The sequence below is a fragment of the Ciona robusta genome, chromosome 4, assembly GCF_009617815.1.
Source record: "Ciona robusta chromosome 4, ASM961781v2".
Classification (NCBI taxonomy): Eukaryota; Metazoa; Chordata; class Ascidiacea; order Phlebobranchia; family Cionidae; genus Ciona; species Ciona robusta.
The window spans coordinates 449713-470910 of NC_143238.1; the positions used below are offsets into that span (position 1 = coordinate 449713).

The 21198-nt window shown below is 33.6% G+C and overlaps 3 protein-coding genes and 1 long non-coding RNA gene across 4 annotated transcripts; 1 reads left to right on the top strand and 3 right to left on the bottom strand.

Moving 5' to 3' along the window:
* Positions 1–504: 504 nt before the first annotated feature.
* LOC149736259 (uncharacterized) lies at positions 505–12760 on the top strand. Its single transcript, XR_016384936.1, has 2 exons — positions 505–2720; positions 5568–12760. It is a non-coding gene; the product is annotated as an uncharacterized LOC149736259 (long non-coding RNA).
* On the bottom strand, positions 4583–12567 carry LOC149736260 (cystathionine beta-synthase-like). Its single transcript, XM_089876957.1, has 17 exons — positions 12425–12567; positions 12097–12200; positions 11805–11914; positions 10354–10488; positions 9621–9700; positions 8971–9105; positions 8620–8689; positions 8441–8532; positions 8149–8270; positions 7868–7956; positions 7142–7247; positions 6843–6920; positions 6426–6560; positions 5957–6065; positions 5819–5903; positions 5385–5444; positions 4583–4884 (listed from the first exon to the last, which is right to left on the bottom strand). Exons 1-17 carry the CDS (start codon positions 12527–12529, stop codon positions 4811–4813), a joined length of 1689 nt encoding a protein of 562 aa, XP_089733083.1. The 5' UTR covers positions 12530–12567; the 3' UTR covers positions 4583–4810.
* LOC149736261 (pyrroline-5-carboxylate reductase 1, mitochondrial-like) lies at positions 12425–18514 on the bottom strand. Its single transcript, XM_089876964.1, has 6 exons — positions 18377–18514; positions 17788–17930; positions 17545–17649; positions 17038–17247; positions 16710–16802; positions 12425–16539 (listed from the first exon to the last, which is right to left on the bottom strand). Exons 1-6 carry the CDS (start codon positions 18447–18449, stop codon positions 16351–16353), a joined length of 813 nt encoding a protein of 270 aa, XP_089733090.1. The 5' UTR covers positions 18450–18514; the 3' UTR covers positions 12425–16350.
* On the bottom strand, positions 18472–20813 carry LOC149736262 (putative ubiquitin carboxyl-terminal hydrolase MINDY-4). The gene has a single exon (XM_089876956.1). The coding sequence runs from the start codon at positions 20444–20446 to the stop codon at positions 18647–18649; it is 1800 nt and encodes a 599-aa protein (XP_089733082.1). The 5' UTR covers positions 20447–20813; the 3' UTR covers positions 18472–18646.
* Between the last annotated feature and the right edge of the window lie 385 nt (positions 20814–21198).

Below are 21198 nucleotides of genomic sequence, written 5' to 3' on the forward strand. Positions count from 1 at the left end.
TAAGGTAAAAGTTATAATTTGTGTTGTGCCACGTCGTACGACACCAGCCCATTACATGAAATTTAATACGTTGGTTGAAATACTAATCGCTAACACAACTTGAAACTCGCGCAAATGGCTTGAAACAACACGATGACGGGCTTTAGTGTTTCTTCTCTGATACGTTTTGATCGTTTAAGTGCTTTTAAGCAAAGCGAGGCTGGGTCAATTAAGGAGAAATACCTTATTAAAACAACTGTATAAAACATTTGCCATGGAATGGCCATAGACGTCACATGAACCTATGGTATCTTATCAACGTCGTATAAGGAATCTATGTAATCACCAACGCGGTTTAATCAACAAATAGTCAATATTTACTTCGGACAAAGTACTACCTAGGTGGAAAGCGATGCCGCCATCTTCTAAACAAACAAAAACCTTAGCAGTTAACACCAACTTGTCGAACATGGAATTGCAAATTATTCCGAACATTAATTCAACTAATTTGAATCATACAGCTAACTTTGCTCACTTAAACTCATGCATTTGACTGAGAAGTTCCTTACACTGGCAACCTTTGTATGTTCTGTCTGCTTTTTACTTTGACTTTAACTATTTATTAGATTGCCTTGGGACTGCATGTCACCACTGTGATGATTCCTGCATCTGCGAACCAATTTATGACAAGCTAATGAGAGCAATCAAGAAAGCGTTATACGCAGTAATTCACAGCAGCAGCGCCACAAAGGGCGGGGCATCTTCTCAACAACGATGAGAAAAAAGCAAGCGAGTGAGCGACGGAACACGTCCGTGTTGCGCTTCATCGCATCGCCATTTAGAGTACATTCGCCAACGATTTTTTTCCTCTGCTTTGCGTTTTTCGCTGGTAACTCGCGAGAATGAGTTCGTAAGTAGTGCGTAATCTGCATTTTCCTTCGACCCGGTGTTTTTCTGAATCGATACGGACCACTTAACACGAGTACATTTAACGCGTTTGTTAACCCCAGTATACCTCGGTTTATTATGGGTGTTGTTGCGTTTAAAACGTACAATATGATAATATGACAAAGCCACGGACAAAATGACATCACATACCGCTACATGACAACCATTTTAATAAAAACCTGGTTTCATGTTGTTCCTTAGTTAATTGTTTAAAGTATGGGCATTCCATAAAGCTAAATTTGATGATACGAATACAACTTAAAGTGAAAACAGCACATTGTACCATTCAGCATGCTGTTTACACAACCCCACTTAACGTTATCGCCAAGCAAACGATCTAGGAGCAATTTGTTTCGGTATTTGGTGAAATTATATTTGGGCACCGAAGTGCTGCAGCCTGCAGATGAAGCTGCTTTTACGAATACCTATTATTTATTAGTCAACGACTGGTACAATGATAATCAACTAAATTCAGTAATATGACTTACTACACAAGCGTGCGCATTATTCATTGTAGCCTGGGGCGACTACATTAGTTGCTCCGTTAAAACTGCAAGTATGGGAAGGCATTTCATTGGCGAATATAATAAGTGTTCTTACAAATACTATAACCCAAATAGAAGTAGATAATTTTATAAAAACGGATTCAAGTTAGTTTGTGTTGATAAGTTCCATTGGAACAAACAGGAGTATTTTTTATTGAATTGTTTTCAGCAGTTCAGCTACCCTTTTATACTTTTTTTGATTAACTTTTAATACACTGTGTGACCCGTATATGAGATAATACCTGGCACACGTGCAACTTTAGACCTTTCGTTCTATTTCAAACACTGGCTTTCATTGAATTACAAAACTCGGTCTACTTAATCATTCTTATCGACTCCGGTGAGGCAATTGTGAGCTTTCCCGCGTCGCCACGTGACGTCGTTGGATCGCATTGTTCAGTCAGATAGCGATACCGTAGAGCTACAGATTGGATCCAACCGCATTTTCACTAACAGCATGCTACTATTGTGCACATCCAGGCAAATCGTCGATATACCGTAGGGCGTTGACGATCTTCGAAGCCAATTTGTCACAACGCAGCATCCTGATCATTTCGAATCCTTTAAGGTTATACTGGATATTTCCTGCACTGTGTACCGTCGACGAATTCGATTTGAAAATCATTCTAAGTAAACAACTTTCTAAACTCTTCCAGCTTATTATTGTTGCTGTCATGTAAACACTGAGTAATTAAAATAAGACCCTCAAACTATTACCTTCATAAATTTATAATTGCTAGCCGGGACAACACAAAACCGGGGAAGACAAAAGTTAATCGATAGCGTAGAAGAGGGAACGTCCTGTAAATCTGTTGTAATCGCCACCGGCTTCAATCAGCAGCTTTCTAAACTACTTCGCGCCACACTTTCGACGAACGCTTTCGGCTCTCTAAAACTTGCACCAACAGTTTAGTTGTTTAAACTATAATGAACTTTTAGCAAACGACCCAACAAGAACGAATGTCCCGGTTAGCGTAGTCAGGTGAATCACACCAAAATGCTAAAATTTCGTCGTGTTGTTTGCGTGGGCGGGAGGCAAATGTAGCACCTCATTATTAAGAGTAAAAGTATGTTAATGGCAGTTGCCATTTTGTTATGGTACCATCAACTCCAGTTTTCTTCTATAGTTACTTGAAGCATGTTACAGATTCGCTGACTTTTTATTTATCAATTTTCTAAGTGTCGTAGAGTTTGTCGAAAATAGGATACAAGTTACATGTCGCACGTGAACTCCTAACCAGTGAAGCGGTAAGTTTTAAAGCAACCCGTGCGTGCTTTGAATTCTCAAACTCTTGACTGCGTCATAACATCGGAATGTTAAGGTGTAAGCCACCGGCGGAATTTTTCATTAAATTAACTACAGAAAGCGGTTACTATGTTTATCTATGTAAACCATCACTTGGCGCATGAACCGTGTGGTATGAACATTATATATGCGGTTGTGTTATGACATTACGTTTGTTAACAGTCCATGTACAAGGTAGTTACGAATACTCCCTTTTAAATGTTCCCATTAATACTCCTACACATGTCTTTATAAAAAAAATAGGTAGAGGTAACTCAATGAAATAAGTTATTAAAGTCTAAATTGAACTTAAGTGTATGAACGCTTAAAATTGAAAATAAGCGTGTAGAAGTGTACCAACTGATTATAAAATAGTGGGATAAGACAGGACCCTTAAGCACAAATTGCCCAATACTTTCAAAATCAAAATGTTTATGACGTTTTTTGTGTGATACCACAAATTAGTACTATGAATGTATGAATGTTAACTTACCTTGTCCTCGCGTGGCCGGAAAACTAGTCGTTAAAATACGAAAAATACGGCTGTTTATGATGAGCTGCCTTGTATGTTACTTCATTGGTGATCATTTTTTTTGTATGTCTAATAATTTAGACAACCCATTAGTGACCAATGGGTTGAAGCAATTGCCGTTAAATGTCTTTCCCAAGGACACATACGCCCACAATGATAGCAGCGACGAGCCTTGAACCCATTACCTCTAGGTTACAGGCAGGGGCTCAAACCACTTTGCCAAAGTGCCGAACAAATATTATACAACTATTCTAAAAAAATATACTAAAACACATTATAAGCAATAAACATGTTATTAACACTCCTACAGTAGGTTATTGTATGAATTGTTCGAACATCAATTGACAAATATTGTATCCTGAAAACAGATATAAACTTGTAATAACAAAATGAAATAGTATTAACTAAAATTAAGGTGTATATTTCTGCCACAAGTTGGCTATTGCTGCACTGTTTAAGCCACTTCTCATCAAATGTCTCCAAGTGTCTGTGACTGAATTTCGAATATATTTTTAATATATCTTAGTAATTAAATAGCATAATACATTTGAATAACTCTGGGGTTTAAATTATTGAATTAAAAACAAACCTTCAAAGTTAGGCAATAAAAACCTACAAAACTACAATGTGGGAAAAGATAGGACAAAAAAAAGGATTTCATATTAATAGTATTCTGCAACGTGTAGTTAACCTACAAATAACAGCCTGTGCTAGTTTCTTTGCCACGTAAACTTTTTATATATAATTTCAAAACTTATTTTTTTGTGGATTTCATCCCTAATTTAAACGATAGGCTTGCCCCCTGTTTTGACATGATTGAACAAGCATTTAATAAGTTCCCTATTATTAGCTCTTTTTAGCTATTGAAAAAGCGTTGTATCCATTTTACACAGAACTTTAATACTTAACAGTGACGGCCTTTGCCACGCAATTTGTTGGACTGTAAGACTGGTGCAATTTTTGTTCATTTATTATGAAATGGGTACTTTATTTAAAAAAAGTCCTTTCCTTGCCTACCATATCACTAGTTTCAATGCTCATGATAGAGATTTGTATCCGATTGTAACCGACAGTAAAATTTGTAGTTTGCAATATTTACAATTGTAGTGGCTCTTAGGGCAAGATACTTAGGGATATTTGTTAATAAAAGTTGCGTCTTGCCATAGCGCACATGAAACACTACACATGGTGTGATGTTCAGGTGAATAAAAAAATGACCATTATTATTACTTTGATCTTAACATTTTTCCTCAATGCTTCTAACTACTTCCATTTTCCTTTACAAATTAAAACTTTGTAGATGGTATGTTATTTATTTACTACACTACTATGGAACGCAATAAGTATTGTTAGTTGAAAAAGGCTTAACGGTAAAAAACTGCAGTAGTCTCAACCAAGATTAGTTATAATAAATAGTGCTAACATCTGCCCCATTTTACACAAACTAAATGTTAAAAGCTTTATTTTATATACATGTTAACTTATACATGTGCATCTACGGAGTATGATATTAACATACTTCTACTTGAGAGTTGCAAGAAAATTCAAAAAGTCGACGCAAGACAAGATTCCAGAGATGTTTTCACCACCTTTTTCTGGATAAATAAATAAATTGTAAAAATAATATGCAGAAAAAATGAATAAAATTATTATGTAATAAGACTTTAGGGAAGAGATATTTTTAAACAAATTTTATTTTATATTTTTGACTAACTGTTGCATATTGCTCTCTAGCGACACAGGTGTTTGTGCTAGTTAAAAAACAATCAAATATACATTTTGAAAAATGTTGTGAAAAAAATTTATAGGGCACTTTAACGACATATGTGGAGTTAAGTTTTGCTAAAATTCTGACAAAAAACAATTTATTATGAATAGCCTATAAATTACAATATAATCGTAAAAAACAATATTTATTAGAAGCAAAAGAGGATAATTTACACAAACACCTGTGTATGTAAAAGTTGCTTCAGAATACCTAAAAAAAACTTGTAAAAACAGCCAAGGTTCCTAAATGGAACTTAAATCGTCCGTTTTAATATATAGTAAAAAAGAGTTAATATATAGTCAATTTTGATTTCAATTAAAAACAAACCTGCTCTAACAGATTTCTTTTGCAATTCCTTAGATGGTGACCCTACGTCTACTAGATCAACTAAAGAAAAAAAAATACTTTAAATATAATGTAAAAATAAGCAACCATAATAATTGTGTGTAGTGGCACAATGACGAACCAAAACTTAATGGTAAACATTATGTCAACATGGGTCTTCTTTAGGAAAAAGATAACTGACCCAAAAAGATGCATATTAATACATTGGGACCTCGTATATAGACACCAGATGTATGACGCCATCACATATGGTGTGTAATAACTAATAATAACTATTAACTAATCATGAGCTGTAAGACTCAACCCAAGTACTGTATTATAACAAGACCCCCCTCCATACAAGAATAAGTGTGATGATAAGGAGTTAATAATAGACCAACTAGTTTCAAGCCTTAGTTTCTTATCTGTTTACATACATTGTAATGTTGGTCCCATCACAATAGCAAAGTGATCAGTTTCAAAGATTCGAGACAAAGTGGAAAGTTTGTCTTCAATCTGAACCTGAAAAACAATGGGTTGAAAAATGCTTTTAATTTGTAATAATACACGCTTACCTTTTTAAACTTTGAATAGAGACACTTAGACACAGGATCCAACCATGTAATCTTTCCTGCAGTGAAGTTAGACATCATGTTTCCAACAGTAACTGTTCCATGTACATTTCTATATAATACTACATTAGTGAAAATAGGAAAGCACCATGACTCGTTAAATACCTCTTAACCGGGGAACATTTGGTTTGAAACTTAATGCTGCTTTATTGACTTGTGTGCATGAGCTAGATGCTTAATTGCTTTAACCTAGTGGTTGGCATTTGGCCATATATAGCTTGGAATCTAATGTTCTTCATTTAAAATGCTGCATGAAAACTATCACCAATAAAGTTGTATAAGGAGTAATCATGTGTTGACATAAGGTGCAGGACACTGGTTTATGTCAGAGATAAACATGATAGCCAAACATTTAACATGTAATAGTGATACTAAAATGCTCGAGATGAACTAGACTAGAGTATATATTTACCCAGTAGCATCCACAACTGGCAACTGGTCAAAACCTTGTGCTCTCATGATATCAAGAGCTTCCTGACAACACATCACAGGTGGTATGGACACAGGGGAAGCCAAATTCATGTCTCCAACATTCAAGTCCATCCAACTGTTAAGTAAAAATAAAAAGGTTCGTTACATTTGGCTAACATATTTATGTAACCTATGATAATAAATGTCATCAACTATTCACTAGTGAAACGTTGGTTACAGTAATACTATATTTAATCCTGGTCCATATATCATGTGACACCTTTTGTTTACTAGAATTTTAACGCCATAAAGTCACTTAAAAGAAGAGATATTTATTTTCCGATTAAACAAGGTACCTACAATAAAGAAGTAATATTACATTCACAAAACAATTAAAATAAATAAACAAAAAACTCACGGAGCTCCTTTTACTTCTGGTTTATCCTTTGTAATAAAGTTACGTTCAATCATCCAATCTTCTGTAAGATGTTTTGTCCTGGTGAAGAAATATGTGAAATTATTCCAAACTGCATGACTGGCTCAGCAGCCGTCAGAGACTTTACCATCACCATACTGAATATCACAACACTTAAATGTGTGGCCCAAGTAAAAAATCTTAAAAAGATCTTAAAATTTACTTTAGTAAAACTTAACGGAAGTTTTAGCTTCCCAAGTTCGAGGTCGAAAGTTGTTTTAAAAAACAAAAATCATTCTCACATGTAGTTTCTGATTGAATCTGGAAGGACTACAACACACTTCTGTCCTTCTTTCAATTCCTTAGCAGCTTCAACAGCAATATATGCTGCAGTTCCACTGCTTCCACCTAGTTTTGCATTGTTAAAGAAAGTAAGAACTTTTTTTCATATTTTAATGATTCCTTTCGAGTGCAACCCCTGGGTTGATGTGAAACAGTAACAGTGAGTCTTCATTTGATTGGGTTGTCAATTAGAGGTTAAGAAAATCTAATGATCGGTATTCCGAAAACTAATTTAACGCATGTTTAGACATTGGTTTGCCACTGTTATTAATTTATGGTTGGTATTTACTTAGGCAACACAGCAGAAAGTTGAGAAACCGTGTCTTACATGGTCAACATACCAGATGTATGTTCGTGTATACAAATGTAAATGTAGAAAATCATTTTGTATGAATTTGTTACTTATGTACATCAAATAAATTAACAGCAGGCAAAATAGTTAAGATATATTAACATTGGGAGGTTTGCCTTCACTATTTGCAAACTTTAAGCATTGTATGAAAAATATAAATCTGGTTGTTGTGATATTTGATCTTAAATATTCAATATCTAGATTCTACAAACTGGGTAATCACCAATAGTGATAATATAACTATAATACATTACTGGATTACTCTTTAAATGTTTTGTTGTAACACTTTATTTAAGATAATTACATCACAGTTGCTGAAAATAAGGTGTCTTACCACACAGTAAACCTTCAGTTCTTATCAACTTCCTTGCCATAAGTAAGGAATCCTTGTCCTTTGATTTATACCATTTATCAATGACTGACCTATGGAATAGGAGTTATTTATTGTCTACACAGTTGTTCATGCCTGAGGCTTATTGAGACATTAACTAATTCAAACAAACAAAAACCACAATCCCTCAACTACCTAGTTTTCTCAAGTTTGAGTTAATTTTTCAGCATACGGCATTTAAAACCTATTGACAGTCCTTTAAGTTATGCAATGTGTTAAGGTACCTGTCCAGAACAGATGGTATAAAGTCATATCCAATCCCTTCAACTTCATAGTAACTGACATCCGTTTTATTCAGCTCTACGGGAAGTGCAAGGTCCGAACCCTCAGGATCGACTCCAATCACCTTTAAAAATTAGAAAAAATATTAAGAATATTTTTATTGAGAAGGTTTGTTGCAAAGCAAAAAAGCAAATTTAACATTTCGATTGGTGGATGTAGTAAACCTGTAATTGTTGGAATATCGATTTGATAATTCGGAACCATAACCATTACTGTGGAGAAAGCTTACTACACCTGGCAATTCGGACACTTTTCTTTCAGTTTACGACCAATACCAGTGACTGTTCCACCTGTTCCTGCACCAGATACCAGCATATCAATCTGACCTATGTGAGGTAAAAATATTAATGACTGGGAGGTACTCATACTATATAAATTTAATTTCTGCTATTCATTGCAAAACATACTCTTACCTCCACATTGTTTTAAAATTTCTTCAGCTGTTGTGTCATAGTGGGCCAATGGGTTACCTGGGTTTCGGTACTGAATAAAAATACATTTGTTGTAAATTGTGACATCATGTCAATCTTCAGTGTTATGGTATAATGTCTCGTCAAGTACAACACATGTTTTAACGTCCTGCTTTATGTCTAAAATAGCTTTTATTGTTTATACACAGAAGCAAAATTTAAGTATTTACTGTATTATTAAAAATGAATTTTAAAAAATGAAAAACAAAAATAAATGTTATGAAATATGAAAATACATTTGGGTGATATTATACAATATATAAACACTTAAACAGCGATATGATAAAGCTTTACTTGATCAAGAATAACAGCATTTGGTATTTCACTCTCCAGTTTTTGAGCAACTCTGATGTGAGATTCTGGCATGTCAAACCTAGCACTCGTTGGTGTTCGCACAATTTCAGCTCCAAGCGCTTTTAATATGTTCACCTGTCACAAGGTGTACACTTGAGGTCAAATTAAGATTTTACTGGCTGTTTATAAAAACTTTGTTAACTATTGTTATTAACCTATCTAATTAATAAGTGTTCGACACCAACACATCTATGTTAGAATAAAGATGTCTATGTCAAAGTTCAATTGGACATAAGTTTAAATTTAATTTCAATTTTGTAAATTTTAATTGTTCATGAACGTTTGGGTAATGAATAATGATACAGAAATATTATTCCGCTAATAAATTTTAGGTGTATTTATCAATTTGAACTACAAGGTGCTAAAGTTTATGTTAATTTAATTTTCCTATGCAGTACAATACAGAAACACCATGCATACATTACCACATATTGACATATCCATATCACAAAGGGTGCTATGGACTTTCACATTGCAATCTAATTATAAATAACATCCATTCAGAAAAAGTCTTCAGGTGGCATTTGCAATAAACTATTTATATAATATATAAAAATAACTGCAGAAATCCATTAAAATAATATTCTCACCTTTTCTTGGCTCATTTTTTCTGGCATGACAATTATGCATCGGTATCCCTTTACTGCTGAAGCCAACGCCAAGCCAATTCCTGAAGAAATAAATTAGTAAAAGGTAAACAAATAGAAAAAATGAAATAGTATATAGTAGAAAAGAAACAATAAATAATGACATATATAACAACAAATACTGACATATATGTCCGGCATAGTGGTTAGCGTGCCTGCCTGTAACCCAGAGGTAATGGGTTCAAGGCTCGACGCTGCTAACATTGTGGGCGTATGTGTCCTTGGGAAAGACACTTAACGACAATTGCTCCAACCCAGTGGCCACTAATCAGTTGTCCAAATTATCAGCCATACATAAAAAAATGAAAAAAATCTAAAAAAAAATAATCACCCACAAAGTAACATACATGGTAACTCGTAAGCTGGCACGAGGTGTCAAACCCGTGTAATAACGACTGTCGTTTTCCGGCCACGCGGGGATAATAAAGTAAGTTACATTTATTCTATCATTCATAATTATACATAAACAACAAAAATAGGAGGAAAATAATATTGAAATAGAAAATAAGTAAATAAATGAACGAAAAAAAATAAATATATATATATAAACATTATACATATTACATATAATACGCAGTAGAAAATGAAATGAGAAATTCAATATATATATATATATTCTAGAAAGTTAAGTTAAGATTTTTATATAGAAATACAGTAAGCTACTAAGTTTATTTACCTGTATTTCCTGATGTTGGTTCAATGATGGTAAAACCCGGCTTGATTCGACCAGATTTTTCAGCATCTTCCACCATTCGTAAACCTATCCGGTCCTTAACAGAACCACCAGCATTGAAAAACTCACATTTTCCATCTAAAAATGCAAAAATAATATAGAGTTATAAAATCTATACACACGGTGAAATGATATATATAATAAATATTAACACATATTTTTATTGGTTGTGAACTTGTGATTATCACCAATTTACATGAGTTTGCAGGTCTGCAAAAACCTAAGTATTGCGGGATAAATAAAATTGTAATGCAACTAATTAATAGGCTATATTATGGAATATACTAAACTAAATAATGTTATATTAGGTCTAACTTATATAAATTTATTAATTATTATTAACCAATTTAAAAAGGGTTTAAATTTTGCATATTGTGGTGTCTGAACATTGGCACATTACTAAAAGAATCAGCAGTGTAATTGATCCACAAAGGAACAAGCCATATTTGAACAGTCTTTTGTTTTTTCTTTACCTAATATTTGCATTTATTACAGTCTCATCCCCTGTGTGAAAGGATATGGCCTATGGCATCAATAGGACTGAATCAAATCTAATCACATAAAAAGTATTCTGAATTAAACAGTACGCAACACTGACAAATGCAAGCGAATTTATAGAATGTGTGAGCACTGAGCAGGATGTATAAGACAGCTTAATTCTCAATAAAGAAATGTAAATGTTTTGGCTGATTGATTAGTATCGTGATAATATTAGCGACTTGCTAATAGCGAGCTACCTTATTTTTGAATTATCAATTTAAATATATGACTCCAGTCACGGACAAAGATACAATATATTTTGTGATGCAGCGAATTAACGCAAGAGATTACACCTGCAAGTTGAACAAGTTACATTACAACACAAGCCTTATTGTCACGTGTTCCATTATCAAAACGGGTAAGGTCACACTTGAAACTGTAACCAACATGTCAGTAAAAAGATGATATTTCTGTCAAGATAATGGTGAATTGATGTTTTACAAACCTAACTACAGGATACAGCTAAAAGGAAACTAATAAAATCGACGCCACCTAATATATCCTAGAAATATATTAGCTTATATCATTAAATGAAACTAATTTTTGGTTTATTTTTCATGCTTTTCATAAAATGGTTATAAAAAAAACATGGTAGGAATACTGGGAAATTTTAAATACATACAAATAGTCCTATATACATATACATATATGTTTATATATCTACATAGGCTTGAAGTTCCAATTATTTGACAACATATATGTCGTCATAATGATTTTTATGTCACTAAAGCCGGCCACCCCATGAATGAAACAAAACTTGGCGCCTATGTATTAAATATATATCTATTTGTTTCTCTAAAATAATGTTTGGAAATTTTAATTATAATCAAATAAAATACCTAATGTTTACTTACATAATTCACATTTTAAACCATATTCTTTTTCCAGTCTTGACAACCGAACCATTGGTGTATCTCCAATAGCTTCAAGAACCGAACCAAAAGCAACATTTCGGTTTCGCAATCTGCAAATAAGGGATTTTAATGATTTTCTTTTGATGAACACCTATTCTAATACGTGGCTATGCTAAACACATGTAAGTTCTAACATTAATTATACAATTACACATTTGTACATTCTTAAACAATATACACATGCCTTTGCAGTAAATATTTTTTTGCAAATTATGTAAAATATTTAACTTACGGTCTGACAACAGGATGTGGACAAACTTGATCTGTATTAACACTCCATGTGCACTTTGGTGGAAGGTCAGGACGAACCCAGTTTTCTGCATCGCCAGCTTCTTTCTACAGGCAAATAATACCAAAATTTAAACCATACATTTATTGTACATAATAAATATAGGTGCTACAGTAAAGAATCCTCTCCATACATCACCTGCTAACCACTATTATCCCTAATTAATAGCCCTAGCTATCAATCATCGAAAACTTTCCATCAGCCTAAGCTGTAAGTAAGAAACCTAAAAATTCTTTACTAGTGCCATAATATGTTAATAACTAAATATTACCATTGTTGTTCCTCCATTAACCGAACTCATTCTTTCTTTTAGTAACAGAATAAAAAAAAATTGTGTATGCAACAAACTAACTACTGCAACTACAAATAAAGGCATCCATTATACAGAAAAATATGAAACGTGTGACTACACTATACGTGATCGAATATTGTTATATATATTATGATCAGATACACCATTAATCTGTCAGATAATTGTTGAATACAGTTGCGACTTATTATCCGAATATCACTCTCTTCTTTTCACAAGTGGGCGCTCTTATTAAGTTTAAAATTTTGAAAATATACACAAAGAAACACTTTAAATTGGTAATAAGTGTAAAACAAATTACTTAAATACTGAAAATACCTTTAAAAATATATAAAACACTGGTAAAAACATCTTTCCCAAATTAGGTAAGGTAAGTTATATACGCTCTTTCCTTCTGTTTACTATCGTCGGATCTGTGCTGTAACAGTTAGCGTGCCGTCGTTTAATCTCTTTGTTTCATTTTTTCCGGGTTCAAGTTCCGCATAGTGCAATACGTTTTACTTTTTTTTAATTTTTTTGTGTGAATAGCATGGGTTAGGGGTTGGGGGTTAGAAGTTAGGGGGTTAGGGGTTTAAGTTTTATGTGTGTAAACTGTAAAACTAACTGTTAGTAAATGATTTTTTATAAAATATTGAAATACTATACCAATACACGTTTTATATGTCACAAAAACGGGGTTTTTTAAAAGTCCCCAGAAAATAATAATAAAAAAATGAGCGCCCAAAAAAGAGAGTGATATTCGGATAAGAAGGCGCATGTGTTGAATACAAACATGTAAGCAAACGACATATTATATTTCAAAACAATAAGTAAACATTTTTTATTAACATCATGCGTATTATCTTAAACAATGTTAGTCAATTTGGACTGCTACTCTATATCGTGTTTTGAAGTATTTAGGTATATTGGGTAATCCTTTAGCTGGTGGCCAATTAAAACTTTGATTTCAAAATGTTCCTTACGTCTCACTGATACCCGCTGTCTAATTTTTTTTGAAAAAACCCAGGCGTTCGTGTCAAAAAATAACTTTGAAAATGGGCGAAATCGTGCTGCGTCACCGTATTTTCCACACGAGCCGTCATGAATTAAACAAAGGTTTGATTATTACGTTAAGAATGCGTATTGTTACTTTTGATTTCTACGTCAAAACAGTGCGAAAAACCAAGGCTATAACGTCCTGTAACTTACGTAATATACCACTATTGTGACGTAACAGACCGCAATTGTGACGTAATAAATCGTTAACCTTACGCAAATCAGACGAATTATGGTGACGAACCATGTTTTCGCCATTTTCAAAGTTAATTTTCGGCACGAACGCCGAGTGTTTTTTAAATAGACAGTGGATATCAGTAAGACCTAAGAAACATTTTAAAACCAAAATTTTAGGTGGCCACCAGCTAAAGGAATACCGGTATATTGAATTTGGCGCCTTTAAATTATGCAAACACGACGTAACTACAACCTACATACACGGATAGCTCATATGAATCTCTTTGTTTTTTTTTTAAATCCTGTTCCGCAGATTCGACATTCCATGGTTCTGTAATTAACCTTATACCAGTGCACTTTCTTGTTCGTATTTCAATAATCACACGTTTAGTTTCTACCGCACGTATAAGATTACGTAGAGCGCATATCAGTTGCACATCACGTTACTCGAATACTACATTTTGATTGGTCCAATTTATGGAGGCGGAGTCCGCATGTTAACCTATAGATACAATATAACATGTGCGCCAATTAAACAAGACGGCAAAGCTCTAATCAAGTGTAATAAAAAATAATTTGCCATTAGGTTGAAACACATACAAAGTATTATGCAGTACATGCTTCGAAACGCTATCGTGCATGCGCAAAAGTTCAGGCTAAAGAAAATGCGGGACCTAATAAATACGGACAGTCAGGAAAACAACCTGAGACAAAGTATACACTTCTTGTAACTAAGTACACCTTTGTACCGTCCCAAAAAACATTCTACCATTTTCCCTACATCGTTGATGTCACGATGGCTGATAACGTCATTACTGCAAGACCGCAGGCTGTGCCGATTATTAGCCTATAGGCCTACCGGTGTCGTGATGTGTATAGTAGAGTATGGGAGAATATGGGACACTTAGGCACATAATGCTCAACATTCTCAAATTCAAAACACATGACGGGGTTATACCACGACGTAGTAAGTCTACTATCATTACTTTATTGACTGACAACAAGTAAAAAAATCTAATAAAACACACGAGGAGTTGTTTAGCCATTCACACAACAGGTGTACAAAGACCATTTAAAGAATTATAAAACCGTATCCTCGTGACTCTCGAAGGAACCACAGGATATTTGGATATTATGTCCTAATGGTGTCCCATCTTTCCCCACAGAACTTTATCACAGTTTACCCAAATTTACTTAATGCATAAAGATTAAGTATTAAACAGCCGTAACTATTACATCGGCGTAACTGTGTTTATAATTGATCGACGCATCTTGCGTTTTTCCAGTGAGTATGGGAAACTGTATACCACTTTTCAGTGTCAAACATTCTTTTCTGTTATTACTTTGTACCCGTGTTTTATGCTATAAAAGCTCTTCTATGTGTTGGAAGGGTAGTAGGAGCTACCTGTGCTGTCCTCACGTTTGTCTCTATAGCCCAAAGGCGCTCGTTTTTCAGAGTCGTTATGTTGACATGGAAGGGAGCTAAAACTGTTCTCCCGTACCCTCAACACGTACAGTCAAAAAGTTATAGAATCACTTATAATTTAAATTTAGTAGATATATGAGAATAGAGATGTGAGGATAAGAGTTCCAAAATAATACTGTTCGACAAAAAAGAATCTATATAGGTACTTCGTGTCCAATAAGTTACTTTCAATCAATATATAGTATGCTATATGGCATATATGCTCATATTAATCTCGCATGTAGATATATACATACATCTTGCATGTACATATATCTTAAATACTTCTTAAAGGGGCATACCAACGAAAAATCAAAATTTGTGTAATAATAGAAATTCTCAAATGTGATCTAAAGGTACCATCAAAGTTTCAAAATACAAAAGAATTTCAAAACCGGCAATTCAACCGCCGGAGTAAAAAAAATGGACATGAAACAATGCATGAGATTTCCGATTAGAAAAAAAATCACTTAACTTCGATCTTTTTGGAATACTAAAGAAAATTCAAACTTCATTTCTGATTTGGCATTATAAATGCTTCTTCTTTAAGAATATATATAAAAAAATTGAAAAACATAGATGTTATTTTGTTTTATTTTTCGATTGAACAATTTTTAACACTTTTTTTTTACTAAAATGATCGATATGTCTTTGTCCCTGCTGTAAGCTACCATTTTCTTTATAAAAAGTCAGTTGTTCGTGTTGAACATTAGGTTGAAAAATTGCTAAGCCAGAATAATTTTGTATGTAGATCATGGAGCCAGCTAGATTTAATCGAAAAATTAAAAGATAATAAAGTTTATATTTTTTATATGTTCACAGAGAAGAAGCATTTATTACACCAAATCCAAAAAAAAATTCTTTGGTGGTTAGAAACTAGAAACGGTCAAATTTTAGTGTCTTTTTTATGGAAAATTCTATGCATTGCTAAAACAGCTGATTTTTTTACTGCAGCGTTTTTTTCACACAATTTTTTAGAAGGTGTAATATTTTGGTAAACTTTGATGGTAGTGTTAAGTAACATTGTGGCACCTCTATCCATATGCACATTTTCAATAGTATTTTAACCACATAACTGTGTTTTGATTATGAAGTGCTAAATATTACTAATTCATATCTCGTAAAAAGTATTATTCATTACCACTAAAAATCTATAACTGAAAGCTAAACAAGATTCACCAAAATAAACATTGGCACAAATCAAACATGATTATTTGTTAAAGTTTGCCATTTCTTTTGATCTAGTAGTAGCACTACAAACAGCCCCGATTAATGCAGCACGGAAGCCTGCTTTATCTAACTCATGCAATGCACAAATAGTAACACCACCAGGTGAGGTGACGGCATCTTTAAGAACTCCAGGATGTAAACCAGTTTCTAAATGCATCTTTCCAGCTCCCTAAAACCAACATGAGGTTTGTATTACTGTTTGGTAAATGACATTTCACTTGGTAAGTACATAATGTAGTTATGGCCATGAGTTTTAAATAAAAATTAAGTTGCACATTAGTCATTAGATTTAACATACTATTTATTAGAACATAGTAACCAAGCAAAAATTAATTATACCACTAAAGTTTTTGCAGCTAATTTTATGGCAAGTGCTCTTGGAAGTCCCATTTTCACTCCACCATCTGCAAGAGCATCCATAGCGGTGAACATCTTAAAATATAAGATGAGTAATAAGTAGATGCATGATGAACATTCGTATCATAACAGGTAAATATTTTTGACACAAAGACTAAATTTTGCTCAAGGTTTATTTAAATTACACCTTAATACAAAAATGTGTTACAATTAAACAAATAGAGTAACGGATAAAACATTTCAAAACATATGACATGCCAAGATAAATAGTTTCAAGTTGGGATGGAAATGGGAGCATTACAATACTTACATATGCAGGGCCACAACCAGATATAGCTTGTCCAGCATCAATCAAATGTTCAGCTAATGATAAACACTCTCCGCATGATGAAATCAATTGAAGTAAAAGTTTAATATCATCTTCCGTGGCACTCTTACCACCACAATATAGGAACACACCAGACTGAACTAAACACGGTGTGTTTGGCATGGTTCGTATCACTCGAGAATTTGGAAAAACCTGAATGCATAATAAACCAGAGAATAAGTATGGAAGTAAACTCAATACTTTTACTGTTTTTAATTTTAACAACGTAGACAGTTTTTATAATTGAGCTTTAATTACATACAATGACCTCTTAAGTGTAAAAACTGAAATAATGGAATTCAGTTGTAGTTCAGTGCGCAGAAAATGAACATTGAACAGCTAATATAAATTAGTTTAGTGTAAGCCAAGATTACCATTAGTTAAAAAGTAGAAGTAGTAATTGATATTAATTTAAGTAAACTTTTAAAGATAAATTAGCACCTAACCCACCGCCTCCAACTTTGCATTTGTCAATCCAGCAATAACAGATATAATAAGCTGATCTTGGCTTTTAAATTCATGATCATCCATTTCTTTTACAACGTTTGGAAATATCTATTGTAAACAAAATTTTGGAATAAAAACAATTTGCAATGAGTTACATTTTTGCTTAAAAATATCATGCATAAAATTGTGAGCTATGATGAAGTAAGTGAATAGTGACTGGTTTAATTAATAATAATGGATACTGACCTGAGGTTTGACACATAAAAATATTATATTACAAGTTTGAAGAACTTCCATATTATTGCTAGTTGTTTTTATCTCCTTATTTTGAAATCGAACCAATTTTTCTGCCGAAGGATTGCTCACAAGTATTGATGGTGCTTTTACACCTGTCAATTACATTAATATTTAATCGGTATATAATGTGTCTTGGGAGTAATAGTTACTTTTATAATTGACTGGTACAAACTGCTATCACAGAATGTAAAGCTAGGATAGAGAAATTAGAAATCTAGGCGAATACAAATGTATTGTTTGGACAAGTTAAATATCTGTGGTTGTTAAAAATTCAATAGAAAGAAACATGAGGTAACACAGTAGATTAAGAAACCCTAATCTTTGTTTGAATTGCATAAAGACACTACTTCATTTAAACTTATGTTAAAGAAAAATTGCATAAAGACAGTAAGACACTACTCAACTTATGTTACAGAAAATTTACATGTATATAAATGAGTATTTTACCAAAGTAGTCGACAGTAAGCACCACTCTGATGTACAGAAAATGCACCTGACAATATTATACAAACAGCAATAGGATATGATCATGATGTACCTCCTTTTAGTATTCCCATTGCAACAGCATATGCCATTTCCCCACCTCCTACAAAACCTATATTATGCTCCATTGCAAATGTAATACTCTTAAGACTAAAAAATAGCTTTGTAAAGGACTATTACATATAAAATTTGAAAAAGGTAACAGTGGGAACAAAAGCAATTCTACAAAAACAGCTCAATTACAATAATATTTTTTAAACTATCCCATTCTACAACACATATTCTAATCAAACACGATTTCTTCAATTGCTGTCAATATAAAAATTTACAAAATTGGATCGGTGTCATTCCAATCCACTGAAGCATTCGGCCACTTTGTACGAATACAATGATCCAGTGGTGGAACTAAATCCTTATCATCATGTTTACATACATTAGTAGCAGTGGTGTTCACTGTTAACCTTATCACTTCATCTTGATTTGCTAATCCATCATAATAAAATAAATCAAAAACTTTTTTAATTAACTTTTCACAAATTGTTTTATCAAACGAGAACAAAACAGAAAAATGACTTTCACTACACACCAGCCATATTGGGTATTTTGGCACTTTATAATTATTACCAATGGTACAAGATCCATAATGTTCAAATAGAGACAGCATTCCTACGTCACTTTGCAGAGAAACACCATATAGTGTATTATCTGCATCTAACTTTATCTTGTTATCAAAAGCATTAGATGTAGCTGTGCCAACCAGCAATAAATTTATCATTTCTTGGGTGCAATAGTTATGTACACCCATTATGTGACCAGTAGGTTCATCCATATCTTGTTTGACTTGTTTTATTCCATGCGATAAAATACATGAAAACAAGAGAAGAATGCAACTTCCTTTGCCCTTCTCATAAATATCAATATTTTGTTCAATACAAAGCTTTAATTCTTCAAAGGACTTACAGGTTTGTAAAAAAACATATTCACTCACTCCATCAGTTCTACACAACATTGGTAACGTGAATTGTTTTCTTTGAGCCATCAGTGCTAAATAAGCAGTTGTTTGTACAGACCTACTTCTCCATATTATTTCAGCCAGTGCAGAAACTAAACATTTAGTTCTCTGTTTATCAGTTACATTAAGATCACTAGGACAAACAACTGTGTTCTCAATAAACAACATGTGTTTTAGTACAACAGCTTGAACTGCAGCCAATACCCCACAAGGGCCACCTTTGTTTTGCACAATTCCAAATCGGAGTTCATTTGGTTCACCGTTAGAACAGTTACAAAATCTGAAATTTTGATTTACCCACTCACTGCTAAAACCATTTTTGGTTTGACCAAAGAATAAATTCCTAAGATCCATAACAGTGCTGGCATCAAAAGAGACAAGAGTAGTGTCATGAGTGAGTAAGTTTTCTTTTGTTGGCTTCCAATTTTTTGAAGATGAAATATTAACTTTTGTTGTTGGTTCATCCTCTGTTACATCTGTTAAACTAAGAATATCTACAACTCTGTTTAAATCTGCTTCATCCACATTCCTACTACTTATATTGGGAGTTTTTGAGCGCTCCCGATATACCTGATGCGTGTTAGTAGATTGCACAGCAGAATATGGGCGTGCATGAGAGGTTGCTTTTGATTGACCCACATCAAATAGTTTTAGATCATTCCATAAATCTCCTGTTTGATTGATTTCAGAATGAAGCCAAGTAGAAACATTAGCACTCTTGTTGGTACCTGACATATGATCTACTGGTTGTGTATCGTGATAGTTATTTTTATTTGTGTTTTCTGACTGTGATGTCTTTAGCCTTGCACTGTCTTCATTTTGTACAGACTGTTGTGGTAAGCCAACATCACTGCCCACGATTACTGGTGTGTTATTTTTTAAAACAAAATTGGAAACCATTACTTCAAGTACAGACTTGTATGGTTGCTTTTTTATTTTATTTACCTTCATCAAACCGTCCATGTTTAATGCTGAAGCTAGCTTAGATCTGTTACTGATACTTGATTCATCTCTTGGAAACTCAACATCGAGTTGTTGAAGTGATTGAACACATTTGTGTCTGTGTAGATATTCCCGCACTAACGATGCAGTTATGCTTTCTAAGTTATTCATAGTATAATTAATGCAAATTCAATTGTGTACGTAATCTTCATCTGTCAACAGACTACCCTACAACATTACTATATAAACAAAGTTACTACATAGATAAAGAGCAGGAACGCATTGTTTGAATCAACGTTATATAAATATGGGCTAAATATGTTTAAATTTTCAAACCACATGTCAGCACCGTGGTTGTGGCAAAGTGGTTAGCGTGTCCGCCACCCACAAAGTAACATACATGGTAACTTGGCACCAAGCTGGCAGAAAGTGTATAAACACACGTGTTATAACAACTGTCGTTTCCTTGCCACGCGAGGATAAAGTAAGTTACATTCAGGTAGCGATAGAAACTAAATGGCTGAGGCTGACGAATGGCCCCTTTTTTACGTTCACTTACCCGTCAATTATGACGTACATCTTTGTGTGTTCTTTTGTGACGCTATCGGCCAACGTGCGTCACAAAAAATATAGAACCCGCATCTCCAATGTCTGTGAAGAACTATTTCCAAGTACATATATTTTTACAAACAAAAAAAGTTTACTAAATAAATAAATTTTCTACAAGCGCTGGTTGGTGCAGTTCTTGAAATAAACAGATAAACCTCCTAAGACCATTGTGCGCCTATCCTTTACAATGGAGAGCAACGAAATTGTGACGGAGATCGGTTTCAGGCAGTTGCGCTTTCTATTCTTTCACTTCTGTGGCGTATAATATATGCTGGAGGACTGGAGATGTCATTTTTACCTAAAAGCAAAACGTA

Excerpts from the sequence above, each read along its gene's own strand:
- LOC149736260 (XM_089876957.1), bottom strand. The coding sequence starts at position 12,529 with ATGCCTTTATTTGTAGTTGCAGTAGTTAGTTTGTTGCATACACAATTT. Across the intron at positions 12,201-12,424 it reads TTAATGGAGGAACAACAATG|AAAGAAGCTGGCGATGCAGA; the intron begins GTAATATTTAGT and ends ATTTGCCTGTAG. Across the intron at positions 6,066-6,425 it reads CCAGTTGTGGATGCTACTGG|AAATGTACATGGAACAGTTA; the intron begins GTAAATATATAC and ends AGTATTATATAG.
- LOC149736261 (XM_089876964.1), bottom strand. The coding sequence starts at position 18,449 with ATGGAGCATAATATAGGTTTTGTAGGAGGTGGGGAAATGGCATATGCT. Across the intron at positions 17,931-18,376 it reads AATGGGAATACTAAAAGGAG|GTGTAAAAGCACCATCAATA; the intron begins GTACATCATGAT and ends TGTAATTGACAG. Across the intron at positions 17,248-17,544 it reads CAAATGCAAAGTTGGAGGCG|GTTTTTCCAAATTCTCGAGT; the intron begins GTGGGTTAGGTG and ends TTATGCATTCAG.
- LOC149736262 (XM_089876956.1), bottom strand. The coding sequence starts at position 20,446 with ATGAATAACTTAGAAAGCATAACTGCATCGTTAGTGCGGGAATATCTA.